We start from the raw sequence: 17,419 nt of genomic DNA, 5'->3' as shown, positions 1-17,419 counted from the left end.
AAACTGCAGAGAAATGCTCATGATGGATTCTCTGTTGGTGATTTTTTTTTAAATTCTTCGGTTGGGCTACATTAACTGTAAATGAGTACTTGCTAAAAAACCTATACTTGTTGCTTTGTTGATGCTGTTGATGTTCTTGCTGCTTTGCATGCCCACCTAGATCGCCTTTCAGAGAGATACTTGTCTGGAACAGCATAATTCACTAATATTTCCATCAGACCCCACAAAGGTAGGACCAATCATCCAAGAGGGGATGACGCTATAGTTTCAAAATATAAATTGGCTGTAAAGAATAGCAGCATCGCCTGCAAACATCAGAAATTGTATAAGTATAAGTATATATACTCTTTTGATCCCGTGAGGGAAATTTGGTCTCTGCATTTATCCCAATCCGTGAATTAGTGACACACACACAGCACACACTAATCCCGGCGCAGTGAGCTGCCTGCATCAACAGCGCCGCTCGGGGAGCAGTGAGGGGTTAGGTGCCTTGCTCATGGGCACTTCAGCCGTGCCTACTGGTTCTAACCGGCAACCCTCCGGTTATAGGTCCGAAGTGCTAACCAGTAGGCCACGGCTGCCCCTCAAATTGTTGTTGGAAGGATGTGTACATTTATTTACAGCAAAGGTAGGCCTACACCAGTTTGTAAAGTTTAGCCGAAGTACAGTAGGAAGTAACGTTAGGAATCCTGGATCAATGTGATTGGTTAAGCTGGACCTGGACCAATTATTTTAAAATGGTATACATTTTGGTATACACAGTTTCATAATATTACGGTTATAAGCATCAGAGGAGTTTCATTTGTTTGCTTATCTGAATATAGCTGACTTATTTTCTACCTGCAGGCCACGGCCAGAGGAACAGACCACCTCTTTTCAATCCATGCAAGCCCTCTGTTATCACGGGGATCCAGTGTGTCTTCAAGATAAGGGCTTAGGGTGCTTGTCATCATGATTCAAGGTAAACATTCACTGGCATCCGCTACGCCATAAATTATGCAGAAAGCTATCCTCTGGACGTGAATCCACATGGCCCATGAATACTTAATACAAGGCCTGGATTTCCACACAGTGGGTCAGTGCAAGGTAGGCTCTGAGCCATTACTTGCAATCAGCCTTGAGTGAATGGCTGTGCCTGTGTACTACATGCAATGCTTGAGAGGAGAAAAATGGGGCGGCCTTCTCCCACTGTGAACCAACAGTGACCTTATAACCTTGGAGGGTTTGAATGTGACTGCACATACTGTATGTGCAGTGGGAATGTTCTGATTAGAGCCATCATAGTGCCGTCAGTTCTGTGGCATGTTGTGCCCCCCACACTCTCTTTCTCTGTGTCTGTGTGTGTCTCTGTGTCTTAACCTTTGAAGGCCGGCAGTCTTTGCAGCTCTCGGTTGTTGCTGATGGGGAAGCACGAGTTGCTCAGGCGACGCTCCTTCTTGAGTGTGGCTTGCGATGATGACAATGGCTGCTTCACCCGCAGAAGCTGGGCAGTAGGAGGGGCGGCACTGCTACCCCTCATGGTGGTGCCCTGCATAAAAACAACAAGAGTCATATATATATATACATATATATATATATATATATATATATATATATATATATATATATATATATATGACAGAGATAGAGAGAGGGAGAGGGAGAGAGAGAGAGAGAGAGAGAGAGAGAGAGGAGAGAGAGAGAGGGGGATAGGGTTCCCATTACCACCCCGAGTTCCTGTCTGAGGAAGTTGTGGATCACTGTTACCAGGAGGGGTTTATCAAACCATGGGCCAAGGGCCATCAGGAGCCATGACTGGCTGCAGGGGTCATGTTGCCCCTGTTCGAGCAAGATCAGGTGTTTCCCCTGTTTATGCAATCTGAGCACCGGCTTTGTGCTGCTGCTGTTGTGGATGGTGATAGACGACGTGGACCATCAGATCAACTGAGGTGTCCCTAATCCTAACATGTCAAAAGCCTGATTCCTCAGGCAACCAATGGCCGGAACAGCTCCTCTGATTAAATAAGGCCTTGCACGGGTGATGTCATGATGTTCATATTGGGGATGGTAGAGTGTAACAAAGACATAATACTTACGTATAATTTCAGTATATGATACACTGTTTCATTTTGTTTCAATAACTTAAGCTGTTTTAAGTACAGCATAATGACAATATGCCAGCCTGCTGTGATTGCAAGAAAAAGAAAACACTACAATATTTCCACGTGTTTTTTTTTTTTATCACATTATAATTGAATGCTTTAAAAGTATTAAAAGTGACTGGTTTAAAAGTAATACCATTACAACAAACCAAATCCACAAAATAAACAAAAACATTTCAAACTGTGTTGAGCTTTGTGTTATGCTGTCATTGTGCTTGTAGTGCTGCCTGCATGCACATTAGCACTATCTGGAATGACATTTCACACCACACACAGTTTTTTTTTCTGAAACATCTAAGCAAGCAGAAAATCCTTGAACAACAGCAACATCAAGAAGTAAGCAGAGGGAAAATGGAAGGCAAAGGGAAAACAGCCACACCAGCAAAACAACTCAGGGTGTGTTCTTTTGAGCCTTTACAATTCATCAGTCAACCATTGCCACAACAAACACAAACTACACATCTGAACACGAGGAGGCATTTTGGTCATGGTTTTCAATGAGGATAACTTTGATAAAAACTCAACAGCTTTCACAACGGGATGCAGCTTTTTCCTCATTCTATTTATAAGTGTGTCTGAATATAGATCGGATCTGAGGGACGAAAGGATTTTCTGACAACTTCCCCAGCCTATTTCTGAGTGTCTTCAACCCTTGTTACCTAACCTCTAATGGTCTGTCTCTTTAGTCAGAAGCCTGCAGAACCATTGGTGAGGCACTTAGCCTACATGCAACTTCTATATTTCCATCATACTAATATAGCCTAATACACGTGAAGAACCCTCACAAAACAAATACAGGAACCACAAACAAATGACACCCTGTTTCTTGCATTTGCATTTTTATAAGAATCATATATACATGTGCAAGGTTAACATATAATGATAATGAAGTGCACTGCTCAATTGCCATTTAGGCCTATGAACCATATTTTAACAATCAAAATCCATTAACCTACCTCATTTTCAGAGTTGTGATTGTCGTTTTTACTCCCACTTTTGCTTGACCTCCCAGTCTTTGAGGATTCCTAAAATAAAATGAGTTGCATTACATTTTTCCCTTTACCCTGCAATGTCCTGCGGACATGGTGATAGATAAATAGACTAGATAGATAGGCTATAGATTAGATGCAATTCTTCTATTGATATTGTTCTTACCTTATCTTTTTTGGACTTGTTAGGCATTTTTTTTCTGAGAGCTCCTCCCGTGCCCTCCACGGATATACCCCCGGGACACACGGTCTTCCACCTTCACTTTTACTAGCTGATAGTGCTGTTCCGTCCCTCACACACGCGCGCATAGCCTGATACGTATGCGCGCAAACACAGAGTGCGCACAATCACAAACACAGCACTACACAAACACCCACCCACACCACACACACCACACACCTACACCCACACACACACACACACGCACGCACAGACACACTCCTACAACTTGATTCGTTGTTGACCAACATGTGACTTTACAGTATGCTACATTTAGCGCTTCAACCACCACTGGCATGACAATAACGCACGATTGTACATGTCCATGAGAATGAACAGTAATCCAACAAATTCACAAGAATAAAATGTAGCACACATATCTGAGGAAATTCTATGTAGTCTGTTGTATTTCATTGTTTGAATGTAAACTGATTTTACAAACTTGTCTGCCTCATGGAAATTGCAATTTGCTAGCATGTGAGACAGGTAAAGACCGAATCAAAGATGTACATTATCGCCCCCCAACGGTAAAATATGTCATGAAATAAACACAGTATTTTTCACAAAGTTGTTTTAGTTGTCTATCTCCTAGGAAGACTGCATAAAGTTTTGTTGTGTGTGATCAGTAAATTCATAAGTGGAGTAGCCTAGGCCTAGACTAATTACGCCTAAGCAACACAAGGTCAATGTATATCCTGGTGTTGATTGCAATTAAGAATGAAACAGTTTCGCGTTTTAAATGGCTTTTACAATGGGCTATAGGCCTACTGAAAGTCAAAGTCCCTTATACATTTTCTGACATTGTTTCTATGAGGGCAACAAAGCACCTTGTCATGGGGAAACGTCAGACCCAGAACACTTCCTTTGCTTTGTGGGTATTGTAGTGTTTTGCAGTTTCTCACCACAATTAATTCACCATGAAAAACTACAATCCCCAGAATGGCATGCATCCATAAATCTCACAACGCTGTCCTGTATCCGCGTTCTCTCCTGCTGCGAGTTGACACATCAGTCGGTTCGGTTGATGCAGTGAACGTAGTAGTTCTTGCTGAGTAGTCCGGTCTGATAAGTCTACAGTCTCTGGCGTTTCGGAATCTGTGAAAATGTCTGACGGCGGGGGTGGTGATGACGGCGGCACTATGGAAGTGTCTGCCGCTGTGCAGACAGTTGCCGATATATCTGTTTTGCAGAAACATATTCGCAAACTTGTTCCCTTGCTTCTAGAAGATGGCGGCGAGGTACCGGCCGCCTTGGAAACCGCCCTAGAGGAAAAAAGCTCCATTGAGCAAATGAAAAATTTCTCTCTGACCCTCAAATCCATACCGTTCTTGTGGAAAGGAGCACCCTAAAAGGTTAGTTTGATTTTCAGTCTTAAAACCCTTGCTCATTTTCATAGATGGTCGTTAGCATAACAAAGCAATTCAGTCTGTTTTTGATAGCTAGCAGCTAGCAGCTCTGTTACTGATGTCTCGCTAACGTTAGCTCGGATTGACAGCGTTAGCCAAAGCAGCGCTGTCTGCCAAAGTCTTCGCTGCGTAGCTACGTTTGTAACTGATGGGACATTTCCAGGCAATTTAGCTTGATGTATTGATTTAAATTGAGTTGTTCGCTCGCTGCAAACGTCCTTTTAGAGATTTCTGCATCTAACGTTAAATGGACTCAAACCAACACTTACTAGCTAGTTAGTGAGTAGTTAAGTTACTGTCGTTTTCCACAATCTTCCATGTGCACGAACATGTGTCATTGCCACTGTTTAAGATGAAGATACACTGGGTGATTGCTCACTAGCTAGCTTCACGAATGTGATTTTGATGAATCATGTATCATAGCCTACCACGCCCTATGGTGATGCCCATTGACAGTAAAGTTTCAGCTGCATCTAACGTTGCACGACTAGATACGTTAACATATAGAACCTCCATTGTCTAGTTTTGCTGTGCGTATGGCAAAAATACTAAAGTCCGTTCAAGTTCATGGCGTGTTGAGTATTAGTAGCAACCCCTGCTGCAATGCAGATCAGAGCCTCCGCTCTGCTTTGTTGCTCTGACTTTATCTGGGGCACAGCATGTGACAGGGAGGCAGCAGAACACAAGACCAGCCTGTCTCCAGCCTAACCCAAGGCTACAGTGACTAAACACTTTTTTATTTGCGGTGGTCTGGTCTGTGGGTTCTCATATTTCTGTGGTCAAATCAATGACTCTGGATCAGTGGTATACCAGTAAATTGAGCCTGTCCTCTTTGGACAGTGTTTTATTTTTATTTGTTTTGTGTATTTGTTTATTTTTGTAACAGTCTGCAATATGTAGGCCAGTTATTTCTCATCTCTTCCACTTTAGGAAACTGGAACACTTGTGCTATTTGTAAATCTGGGCAAGGCTCTTCTCTCAATGGTCATCACTGCTTATTTGGGCTCTACACAAGTTTAAGTTTCATATGTATTTCATATAACTGTATAGGACACTGAATCTTGGATCATGATCAGTTACCTTACCAAGTGTACTGACCTGCATATTTAATGTTTGTCTTGCTCCATCAGAGGATGTGGGGGATGAGGGCGAGGAGGAGAGGGAGTGCATCTCCTATAATGTCAGCATCGACATTCATTATGGCCTGAAGTCCAACAGGTATGCCAGTGTGCTTGCCAGCCTGTGTTCCGTATTCACCACATCATTAATTAATAGTGACGCATCCTTCAGTCATGTTGAAGGCTGCACCTTCCATATTGCCATGTCCTTTTTCATTTAGTTTCCCTTTGCTCGGTCTTCATGTTTTCCTTTCATTTTGTCTGTTTTTGGTCAGCCTTTCATTCAGTCTGTGTTTCCTCCTTTCTGCCTTTGTACCATTCTCTCTTGTATGACTAAATGTATGTTTGTCTGTCTTCCTATACACTTTTCTGAATAATGCCAGGCCATAGCCTTCTGACTGCCCCAATTGTGTCTTGACCTTTAACTTTGATGTTTTGTGTTCCAGTCTGGCCTTCATTAAGAGGACTGGAGTGGTGGATGCAGATAAGCCCATCTCTACACAGGTGCGTGTGCTCACTCTGAGTGAGGACTCCCCCTATGAAACACTCCATTCCTTCATCAGCAATGCAGTGTCCCCCTTCTTCAAGTCCTACATCCGCGAGTCTGGCAAGGCAGACAGGTAAGCCAGCAGGATATGAAGGGACTTTTTAATAGCAAGAAATATTATCTATATAATGATTATGTAGATTATGTATTATCTATATAATGATTATGTTTATATGGATATTGTTTGAGTTATGGGTAAGTGTGGTTTGTAATGAAAACAAGACATATTTCATGATTTATATTTTGATGTACTGCATTAAGTATGAAAATGCAATGCTTTCCAGCAGTCTGAAGTCTGCATGGTGTTCTTTAATAACCTCTCTAAATGTTAAATAGTAGCATGTGAACCTTTGAAAGCAATGCAGAGTAAAGCATATTTATGAAACCCTCTAAATCTCCTTCTTAAGGGATGGTGACAAGATGGCGCCCTCCGTGGAGAAGAAGATTGCAGAGCTGGAGATGGGTCTCCTGCACCTCCAGCAGAACATCGAGATCCCGGAGATCAGCCTCCTCATCCACCCAGTCATTACCAACATCGCCAAGCAGTGCTACGAGCGTGGTGAGAAGCCCAAGGTCACAGACTTCGGCGACAAGGTTGAGGACCCCACCTTCCTCAACCAGCTGCAGGCTGGTGTCAACCGCTGGATCAGGGAAATCCAGAAGGTGAGGATTTTGAGTAGTGTCTAAAGACCATTCCAGCTAGGCTGATTACTTGAAGGGGGGAATGGGGACAAGGTTTCAGATTTAGACTACACATTCTACACAACTTTTTGCCTTTGGTATCTGAACATTTCCCTGTTCTCTTCCCTTCCGCCAGGTAACCAAACTGGACCGTGACCCGGCCTCTGGTACAGCCCTGCAGGAGATCAGCTTCTGGTTGAACCTGGAGCGCGCGCTCAACCGCATCCAGGAGAAGCGTGAGAGTCCTGAGGTCCTGCTCACTCTGGACGTCCTGAAGCACGGCAAACGCTTCCATGCCACCGTCAGCTTCGACACTGACACTGGTAAGAGGTTCTTTTTGTAAGGCACCATCCGACCCCTTGTCCCCAGTCCCACCCCCCAATGTTCTCCTCTCTGTTGTGGTATGAAAATGAGGGGGTGGTGATTGCAAAATGTGTTTCAAGAGTTTCACAAAGAGTTTTCCTCAGGCAAACAAAGCCATAACAAGTAATTAGCAACTAGCAACACCATATTTTAAAAAGGGGAAAAAAAAGAAAAAGAATTTCAGTTTCTGTGAATGTAATTGATTCAAATTCAATCAATTATCTCTCACACTGTCAACCATCCATCCAAGGGTTTCTGTTTTCACTTAAACAATGAGAAGGTATAATAAACTTTATGAAATTGATTTGAACATCTCTTTGAACATCAGGTCTGAAGCAGGCCGTGGAGACGGTGAACGACTACAACCCCCTGATGAAGGACTTCCCGCTCAATGATCTGCTCTCGGCCACCGAGCTTGACAAGATCCGCCAGGCACTGGTGGCCATCTTCACCCACTTGCGCAAGATCCGCAACACCAAGTACCCCATCCAGCGGGCCCTGCGATTGGTTGAGGCCATCTCACGTGACCTTAGCTCCCAGCTCCTCAAAGTCTTGGGCACCAGGAAGCTGATGCATGTGGCCTATGAGGAGTTTGAGAAGGTGGGTGTGCTTTTGTTTGCTGTCAGTTTACTAAAATACATGTCTGATGTAGACATCTTTACGGTATACATCAAGCAAGCATATGTTTTTTTTTTTTTTTTTTTCTTTTCTGACCACCATTGCAACAGTTTATAACATACTCAAATATGTCCATTACAGGCATCCTTTCTGAATGCACAGAGTACTTTGACCTGCCCACCTTTTTTTAAAGGGTTTCTAACTACTGTATATTTACACACATTACCATACCATTTCTGACGTGGAAGTCATTCTTGTGTGCTTGCAGGTCATGGTAGCCTGCTTCGAGGTGTTCCAGACCTGGGAGGATGAGTATGAGAAGCTGCAGGTGCTGCTGAGGGACATTGTGAAGCGCAAGCGTGAGGAGAACCTGAAGATGGTGTGGCGCCTGAGCCCGGCTCACCGCAAGCTTCAGTCCCGTCTGGACCACATGAGGCGCTTCCGACGTCAGCACGAGCAGCTGAGGGCTGTCATCGTGCGCGTACTGAGACCACAGGTAGAGGATGTAGGGGAGAGAAGTCTTTAGGTTTTTATGATTCCACTGGAGAAAGATGCAGGGCTTAAAGTTCTCAGCCATTAAGTTTAGGTGTGGAATATATAGACAGCCTGAAACATTTCTGATGACTTCAGACAAGGACATTTTCTTTGAAGCCCTGAAGATGTCTTAAAATGGCTTGGTTAAACACAAAAGGGTACTGGTCACCAAGAAATAAGTCTGATGCATATATATTTTGTAAACTTTTAATTACATTTAATTTAAAGTAATAAATGAAATGCTTATAATACAAGCTTGTTTCATGCATTCATTGCATCTGTTTTACCACTACATTGGTCATGTGAAGATAAATATTGTTATTTTCAGTTGAATAATGCCTCTTCATTTCAGCGGTCTTCCCAGGCCTGCGCTCTTTAACCCTTATGTCTCCTCCTGGCCTCAGGTGTCCACTGTGCCCCAGCACGCTCAGGGTGAAGCGGTAGATCCTCCCGACATGAAGGTGGCCGAGGTTCTCTTCGACGCCGCCGACGCCAATGCCATTGAGGAGGTGAACCTGGCCTACGAGAACGTGAAGGAGGTGGACGGCCTAGACGTGTCGAAGGAGGGCATGGAGGCCTGGGAGGCGGCCATGAAGCGCTATGACGAGCGCATCGACCGCGTGGAGACACGCATCACCGCTCGCCTCCGCGACCAGCTGGGCACCGCCAAGAACGCCAACGAGATGTTCCGGATCTTCTCGCGCTTCAACGCGCTGTTTGTGCGCCCGCACATCCGCGGTGCCATCCGCGAGTACCAGACACAGCTCATCCAGCGTGTCAAAGACGACATCGAGTCACTCCACGACAAGTTCAAGGTGCAGTACCCACAGAGCCAGTCGTGCAAGATGAGCCACGTGCGCGACCTGCCGCCCGTCTCGGGCTCCATCATCTGGGCTAAGCAGATCGACCGGCAGCTGACGGCCTACATGAAGCGCGTGGAGGACGTGCTGGGGAAGGGCTGGGAGAACCACGTGGAGGGCCTCAAGCTGAAGCAGGACGGCGACAGCTTCCGCGCCAAGCTCAACACGCAGGAGATCTTCGACGACTGGGCGCGCAAGGTGCAGCAGCGCAACTTGGGCGTGTCGGGACGCATCTTCACCATCGAGAGCACCCGTGCGCGAGGGCGCACGGGCAACATCCTCAAGCTCAAAGTCAACTTTCTGCCTGAGATCATCACCCTGTCCAAGGAGGTGCGCAACCTGAAGTGGCTCAGCTTCCGCGTGCCACTGGCCATCGTCAACAAGGCCCACCAAGCCAATCAGCTCTACCCGTTTGCCATCTCGCTCATCGAGAGCGTCCGCACCTACGAGCGCACGTGTGAGAAGGTGGAGGAGCGCTCCTCCATCTCCCTGCTGGTTGCAGGACTGAAGAAGGAAGTGCAGGCCTTGGTCACTGAAGGTATCGCTCTCGTGTGGGAGTCCTACAAGCTGGACCCATATGTCCAGCGCTTGGCCGAAACAGTCTTCAATTTCCAAGAGAAGGTTTGTTCTCCATAATGTTCTGAAAGCATTTTGGTCATAAAAACCAACTGATGTAATTTGGCAGTAGATTGACAAATGCTCCAAATATCTTTTTAGATATGGTGTCCCAACATATAAAGATACCAATTACAGCAGAAGCGTGATTAACATGAATTTGAAATGTTTCATAAATTGGATTCCTCTATTTGTTTCCCTTACCTCCTCCTGACCTCAGGTTGATGACCTGCTCCTGATCGAGGAGAAGATTGACCTTGAGGTGCGTTCTCTGGAGACCTGCATGTACGAGATGAAGACCTTCAGTGAGATCCTCAACCGTGTGCAGAAGGCCGTAGATGACCTCAATCTCCACTCCTACTCCAACCTGCCTATCTGGGTCAACAAACTGGACATTGAGGTCAGTATTAATAGGTTATGGTTGATTTTGAAGGTTAATCTTTGACTTGGAGCTTGGTGCTACATCATAGTGCCATAACAAGCACAGGTATTGTAAATATGGATTTATATTTGGATTTATTGGATGGATTTATTATTAAGTTTTAAAGTAAAGGCAGTGTTCATGTCTTTGAACTGTTCAACTCTCCCTTTGGCATATGGCACAGCTTTCGTTGTTTTACTTTTCACGGTTTTATACTGTAGCTTGAATGTCAGTCGAGTTTGTAAATGAATAAATGTAATGCTTTTGCAGATTGAGAGGATCCTGGGAGTGCGTCTGCAGGCTGGACTCAGGGCCTGGACTCAGACTCTGAGGGGACAGATGGAAGACAAAGCCGATGTGGACATGGACACCGAGGCTCCGCAAGTCAGCCACAAGCCTGGAGGAGACCCTAAGATTAAGGTATGTGTGGAACATTATAGTACTATACCCAAGCCATTTGTTTTAAGCTACTCTTCCCTTGAACCATAGAATAAATCATCATTTATAGAAAAGGCACTTCAATTTTTAATGCAAGGGGCATTAAAGACATATATTGCACATGGTAGACAAAAGTTTATGCAATAGTGCTACAGCCTTAAGACATTTGTATGACATGAGACAATATATAAACTGCACAGTGTAATATTTAACCTGAAAGTGCCTTGATCACAATTTGTCTGTAGGGGTCACCGTCAAAACTCTAAGAGCCAGAGCCATAACTATAACATTCATTGTCTCCTTGTTTTCACCCTGCAGAACATTATCCATGAGCTGAGGATCACCAACCAGGTGATCTACCTGAATCCTCCCATTGAGGACTGCCGCTACAAGCTGTATCAGGAGCTGTTTGCCTGGAAGATGGTCATCTTGGCCCTACCCAGGATCCAGAGCCAGAGATACCAGGTCTGTAGCTGCTCTAAGCATTTCAACATTTAGTAGCCATGGTGTTTTCTTAAATGAATGGCATCGTTAGAAAACAATAAAATGATGGAAACCAAGATGAACAAACAGCACTTTTTGATGGTACTCTGATTCTGTGCTATGTTGAGCAGGTTGGTGTGCACTATGAGCTGTCTGAGGAGGAGAAGTTCTACCGGAATGCCCTGACCAGAATGCCAGACGGGCCAGCGGCACTGGAGGAGGCTTACAATGCTGTCAAGGAGAACGTCCAGGAGGTGGAGCAGTACGTCAAGGTGAGCCACAGCTGTTATGGTTGTGTTTTTGTTCTTATTTGTGTGAGAGCTCCTAGATGTGCGTGGTGGTTTGTGGGTTGAGAATAGTGGTACTGTTGAAATGTGGAGTTGAGAAAAGATCAGATGTGAGATGGTCAAACCACAAAGTCAGACGATCAGTCATCAGATTTGCATTCTACTACAAGCGTTGAGTTTACGCCTTTCTTCTCTGCTCGCTCCCCCAGGTGTGGCTCCAGTACCAGTGCCTGTGGGACATGCAGGCTGAGAATATCTACAACCGCCTGGGTGAAGACCTCAACAAGTGGCAGGCCCTGCTGGTGCAAATCCGCAAGGCCAGGGGCACATTCGACAACGCTGAGACCAGGAAGGAGTTTGGCCCTGTGGTCATTGACTATGGCAAGGTACACCATCACTTGTGCTATCATCCTCAATTCTCTTTGGTTGCTAAATTCTCTTTAATGCACCCTTGATGCACCGTTTCTTGTCCTCAAACTGACGGAGACCACCAACATTTCTCTTTAGACACTTCCTTGTAGGCTTTTGCTGTAGTCATGGAGATGATAAATAGCAACGCCGTTGTGAATGGCACTCCTGGTCGGCTGAACTTTTACTTAAAAAAAAAAAAAAAAAAAACTCCCGGTCAGCTCAGTAGACATGAAATTAAAATATGACCGAAGCACTTCTGGTTTAAGCTATTATCTACGATCTAAGCATTGTTTACACTCCCACACTGTTACATGTTGTTAACTGGACTGAACATGGTTAATGGAGATATGGACTATTTCTGTTTGTTATGCACTTCATTGTAATGTGCTCAATTTCTCAAAATGACAAGTCCTTATTTTCAACTCAACTCTTGATTTGTTAGTTTTTGTCCTGTTTTTAAGTAAATGAGGTAATTAAAAATGTTGTAACTTTTGAAAACACAGGTCCAATCCAAGGTGAATCTTAAGTATGACTCCTGGCATAAAGAAGTCCTCAGCAGGTTTGGACAGATGCTGGGCAACAACATGCAGGACTTCCACTCCCAGATCTCCAAGGTGAGATTGTCAGTACTAGCAAAGCCAGGATGGAAAGAGTAGTGATAACTTAACTTGTTTTCTCACCTTAATATTGATGTTAATTATTGTTGTTTGTTTTGATATTGTCCATCATAGTCTCGGCAAGAGCTGGAGCAGCACTCTGTGGACACGGCCAGCACCTCCGACGCTGTGACCTTCATCACCTATGTGCAGGCGCTCAAGCGCAAGATCAAGGCATTCGAGAAGCAAGTGGATGTGAGTGAAAGTGAACCCGTTCGCCTGCTTAATTTTTCAGGGATGGAAAAGTCCAGCCGCAGAAAGTCACTCTTTACCCGCTTTTGCTCTGGTGGTTTTCTCCCTTCACCCTTTTAGCCTAATTGGCAAGTCTAGACACAGATTTGTGGATGAGATGACCGCTTTTCCAAAACAACACTCAATGCTAATAGCAATAGCATAATTTCAGTAGATCTTAACCTTATTCACTCAGCAATAGATCATGAACATCATATGCTAACATTAGAGGTCACCCATAGTATTAAATTAAACTATCGTTCAGTGTTTTGTTTGCAGTGTATTACACAGCAGCAGGCTGTATAATGTGGTTGTATAATTGTATGTGTGGAACAGCAAGCAGGTTGCTAGAAGACCTAAAAAAAGTGGGATAGGAAGTGTAGGTTTAGCAGTTCACTGAGAAGGAGGGAACCAGGTTTTGGAGGGCTTTGAAGATGAGAAACGGTGTTGGGTGTAAATGTAATGGTTCTATTGTCCGGTCTCTCCCTCAGCTTTTCCGTAATGGCCAGCGTCTGCTGGAGAAGCAACGCTTCCAGTTCCCTCCCTCGTGGCTCTACATCGACAACATCGAGGGCGAGTGGGGCGCCTTCAGCGACATCATGAAGCGCAAGGACACAGCCATCCAGCAGCAGGTGGCCAACCTGCAGATGAAGATCGTGCAGGAGGACCGCGCCGTGGAGAACCGCACCACCGACCTGCTCGCTGACTGGGAGAAGACCAAACCCGTGGCCGTACGTAGGGCGATGGGTTGACCAGACTGGGATTGTGGCTTCAGATGAACCATGGTGGTGCAGCAGGATTGTACTATGCTCTGAGCTGATGGTCAAGAATTTGCCATCACAAATGCCACCCACTACATTTCTAAATCCTATTCATTTTTAAAAATGCATTCTTTTGAGCTAGGTCTTAATGATTTATTGTAATTAAAAGCAGTTGCTTGAATTAAGTTTGTTGTCGTTAACACGTTTCAACAGCTATTAATAAGTCCTATTCATAACTTAGAAAGTCCCTTAAAAGTCTGTATTTGCTCTTTCGTTTTGACCACAGGGCAGCCTGCGTCCTGAAGAAGCCCTGCAGTCACTCACCATCTACGAGGGCAAGTTTGGCCGTCTAAAGGATGACCGGGAGAAGTGTGCCAAGGCCAAGGAGGCTCTGGAGCTCACGGACACCGGCCTCCTGAGTGGCAGCGAGGAGAGGGTGCAGGTATGCCCACGCCTGCTCCAATACATCCAATACTCAATACACATCAATACTCCGTCTCATATTGTCACATAGTACCCACAGTGTGCCCTGGACTGTGAAATTAAATCTATTTCACATGAGGGAGTGTTATTATCTGAACCATTATGACTACAGGTTAACTTTTAAAGACTTTCTAGTAAGCTCTAGGAACTTTTCTTTCCTCTAAAAGGTATTTAAAACTGTAACTCAGTAGGCAAAGTTTGTGTCCTGTGTATCTGTTACACAATATTTTGAGTGTTTACTCTCTTACGTTACAAAATACTGTTGATGAGAAATTGTCTTTTTACCACATATTGATGTTTGTTGAAGGACGGAATCTTGCCTCCTGAACATTGTTTGGAATGTAACTGTATAAAATGATCGAGTAGTCACAGTTTGTGTTCTTTGTGTTTGCAGGTGGCCTTGGAGGAGCTTCAGGATCTGAAGGGTGTGTGGTCAGAACTGTCCAAGGTGTGGGAGCAGATTGACCAGATGAAGGAGCAGCCGTGGGTGTCTGTGCAGCCTCGCAAGCTCCGCCAGAGTCTGGACGCTCTCCTCAACCAGCTGAAGAACTTCCCGGCCCGTCTGCGCCAGTACGCCTCCTATGAGTACGTGCAGAGGCTCCTCAAGGGCTACATGAAGGTGAGCAACTCCACACGGACATCCAGAATCATCTCTGACTTAACCACCACTGATGATTTTGAGTTTCATCAGTTGAAGGCAGATAATTTATTAGGAGTAAAATTATTTATTTTTAAAAATGAAGTTTAAATCTATACTTTAATGCCACTCTGAATCACATGTTTAACAGCAAATTAGTAAGGTATTTGATGACTTGTTTATTTAACAGATAATGTGATGTATTGCACATTATCATTTGCCTGGTTTTATGTTGAATCAGAATGCTATTGTTTTTCAGTTGCATTTTCTGTGCACAATTCTTTAATTATAAGTCTCTCTGAATGACTTCTACCAGCGCTTTTTTTCCCCCATACCTATCTATACTACATGACTCACTGCATCTAATGGCCGTCCTCTCCTAGATTAACATGCTGGTGATTGAGCTGAAGTCAGAGGCGCTGAAGGACCGCCACTGGAAACAGCTGATGAAGCGTCTGCATGTGAACTGGGTGCTGTCGGAGCTGACCCTGGGTCAGATCTGGGACGTGGACCTGCAGAAGAACGAGATGGTGGTTAAGGACGTGCTGCTGGTGGCCCAGGGAGAGATGGCCCTGGAGGAGTTCCTCAAACAGGTCAGCCGCAGGACCGTCAGAGCTGTGTTTGTCATGATGAATTTCCAGATTATGTCAAATGTTTAGCGTAAAGTTAATTGTTATCGTGACCCCCAGTCAAATTGTTTACATTCTCGTGTATTCTGCATAGATTCGTGAGGTCTGGAACTCCTACGAGCTGGACCTGGTCAACTATCAGAACAAGTGCCGCCTCATCCGAGGATGGGATGACCTCTTCAACAAGGTCAAGGAGCACATCAACAGCGTGTCAGCCATGAAGCTCTCGCCCTACTACAAGGCAAGTGTCCTGATCAATCAAGACAACGGACAATGGTAGTTTCACCTCTACCAGTCACTATGGGTTTGACTGTACAATTTCCATGTAGTGCCTGTTTATAAGCTGTAGTATATATTGTATCATACAGAAAATAAATAAGTCATGAGAATGAGTGGGGGGAACATCATCTGAAGTCATCTGAAATGCCTGACCTTTTTAGTTTCTAATGCTGATCCTTTTGTTTTGTACAGGTGTTTGAGGAGGATGCGCTGAGCTGGGAGGACAAGCTGAACCGCATCATGGCGCTGTTCGATGTGTGGATTGATGTCCAGCGTCGCTGGGTCTACCTGGAGGGCATCTTTACTGGCAGCGCTGACATCAAGCACCTGCTGCCAGTGGAAACCCAGAGGTTCCAGAGGTGAGTTCTACAAGTAAAGGTTCAGGGTCACGAGTTTGATGGGGGTATTGATCCGTCAGGCATTTTATGTTTCCATTGATAAAATATAGATAATGTACCATAGAAAATCAAATGATTTTAGTCATGATGCACAGAATTGGTGTTTGGGAGTATGCTGGAAAGGAACAGCAACTGTACAGTGTTACAAAATAAGCTGTGATTTACTGTATATGACTTACTGTACAGTACCATACTGTGGATCATTGCATAGATGTTTTTTTCATTAACTTGGTAACCTTCTTTCATCCCTCAGCATCAGCACAGAATTCCTGGCCCTGATGAAGAAGGTGACCAAGTCCCCACTGGTGATGGACGTGCTCAACATCCAGGGTGTGCAGCGCTCGCTCGAGAGGCTGGCTGACCTGCTTGGAAAGATCCAGAAGGCCCTTGGAGAGTATCTGGAGAGGGAGCGTTCGTCCTTCCCCAGGTGGGATTGGGTTTTAGGTCTCTCAAACTCTAAGCCAGGGCAACTCTTTAGAGCTATTGAGGAAGTGCAGATTGTGTCAGTGTTTTCTTTGGTGGAACACAATATGCTGCTACTCCTATGTCAGTTCCTGCTGGCCCTATAATGTGTCTTGTAGAGGTCTGCATGGGACAGATTTTTTCAGCCCCACGCTGGCCCGCTCCTGCAACATTCTGTCCCGCTCCCGCAATAATGTGTCATTTTTAGTCATGCCTGCAAAATCCCTCAGGATATGCAGGAAGAATATTCAGTTTTGCCTTCTGTCTCACAAAAGGAGCACTTGACACACAACTGACTGCCAGATTCTGAATGTAGGCTACTGTAACACAGCTATGCTAGCTGGCATCCGTTCTTTAGAAAGGCACAAACATCTGAAGTAGCCTAGTGGTGTCCTCCTCTTTCATGGTTTCGATTTCGAGATTCGAGATTCAACAACAGGGCAGCAGGAATTGAACCCAAAAATTGAACCCACGTAGGTATAAATGACAATATCCGTCAATTAGGCTGGTTAAACTCTGTTTTTAATGCTGCCTAACTATAGTAACTATAATTATTTACACTATTTCCGCACATATTTAATTTTCAGGAGTCCAGTCAATCATCGGTTTGTCCCGCACCCGCAAATGCACCTCACTCATCCCGCCCGCTCCCGCATAGAGCTTGCAAAACTTGTCCTGCAGACCTCTAGTGTCTTGCACCTTATATTGCCCCAGATGAATGAATTAAATTAAATAGAAGAATATTGAATTG

General features: G+C 44.7%; 2 protein-coding genes across 4 annotated transcripts in view; one reads left to right on the top strand and one right to left on the bottom strand.

The window, feature by feature from the left end:
• ppp2r5ca (protein phosphatase 2, regulatory subunit B', gamma a) overlaps positions 1 to 3,429 on the bottom strand; it is a 30,375-nt gene extending 26,946 nt beyond the window's left edge. The window contains exons 1-3 of one of the 3 annotated variants that reach the window (XM_048227493.1): positions 3,297 to 3,429; positions 3,098 to 3,166; positions 1,360 to 1,528 (exon numbers count right to left, since the gene is read on the bottom strand). In XM_048227493.1, the coding sequence (XP_048083450.1) occupies positions 1,360 to 1,528; positions 3,098 to 3,166; positions 3,297 to 3,323 (265 nt within the window). In that variant the 5' untranslated portion in view covers positions 3,324 to 3,429. The remainder of the gene's footprint in view (positions 1 to 1,359; positions 1,529 to 3,097; positions 3,167 to 3,296) is intronic. The other 2 variants (XM_048227494.1, XM_048227496.1) reach the window with 2 other exon arrangements.
• Positions 3,430 to 4,342: 913 nt separating this feature from the next.
• dync1h1 (dynein, cytoplasmic 1, heavy chain 1) overlaps positions 4,343 to 17,419 on the top strand; it is a 44,010-nt gene continuing 30,933 nt past the window's right edge. The window contains 23 exon segments of the mRNA XM_048227492.1: positions 4,343 to 4,640; positions 4,643 to 4,702; positions 5,887 to 5,974; positions 6,321 to 6,494; positions 6,829 to 7,084; positions 7,239 to 7,425; positions 7,794 to 8,065; positions 8,352 to 8,579; positions 9,022 to 10,098; positions 10,313 to 10,492; positions 10,784 to 10,933; positions 11,270 to 11,416; positions 11,566 to 11,706; positions 11,931 to 12,107; positions 12,636 to 12,746; positions 12,864 to 12,983; positions 13,511 to 13,750; positions 14,067 to 14,222; positions 14,658 to 14,882; positions 15,284 to 15,493; positions 15,624 to 15,770; positions 16,001 to 16,167; positions 16,460 to 16,633. Of these exon segments, the coding sequence (XP_048083449.1) occupies positions 4,454 to 4,640; positions 4,643 to 4,702; positions 5,887 to 5,974; positions 6,321 to 6,494; positions 6,829 to 7,084; positions 7,239 to 7,425; positions 7,794 to 8,065; positions 8,352 to 8,579; positions 9,022 to 10,098; positions 10,313 to 10,492; positions 10,784 to 10,933; positions 11,270 to 11,416; positions 11,566 to 11,706; positions 11,931 to 12,107; positions 12,636 to 12,746; positions 12,864 to 12,983; positions 13,511 to 13,750; positions 14,067 to 14,222; positions 14,658 to 14,882; positions 15,284 to 15,493; positions 15,624 to 15,770; positions 16,001 to 16,167; positions 16,460 to 16,633 (4,874 nt within the window). The 5' untranslated portion in view covers positions 4,343 to 4,453.

This window comes from Alosa alosa, chromosome 19 (assembly GCF_017589495.1).
Source record: "Alosa alosa isolate M-15738 ecotype Scorff River chromosome 19, AALO_Geno_1.1, whole genome shotgun sequence".
Taxonomy (NCBI): Eukaryota; Metazoa; Chordata; class Actinopteri; order Clupeiformes; family Clupeidae; genus Alosa; species Alosa alosa.
The sequence above is the reverse complement of the archived record's forward strand: the minus strand, read 5'-3'. Positions and strand labels throughout refer to the sequence as shown.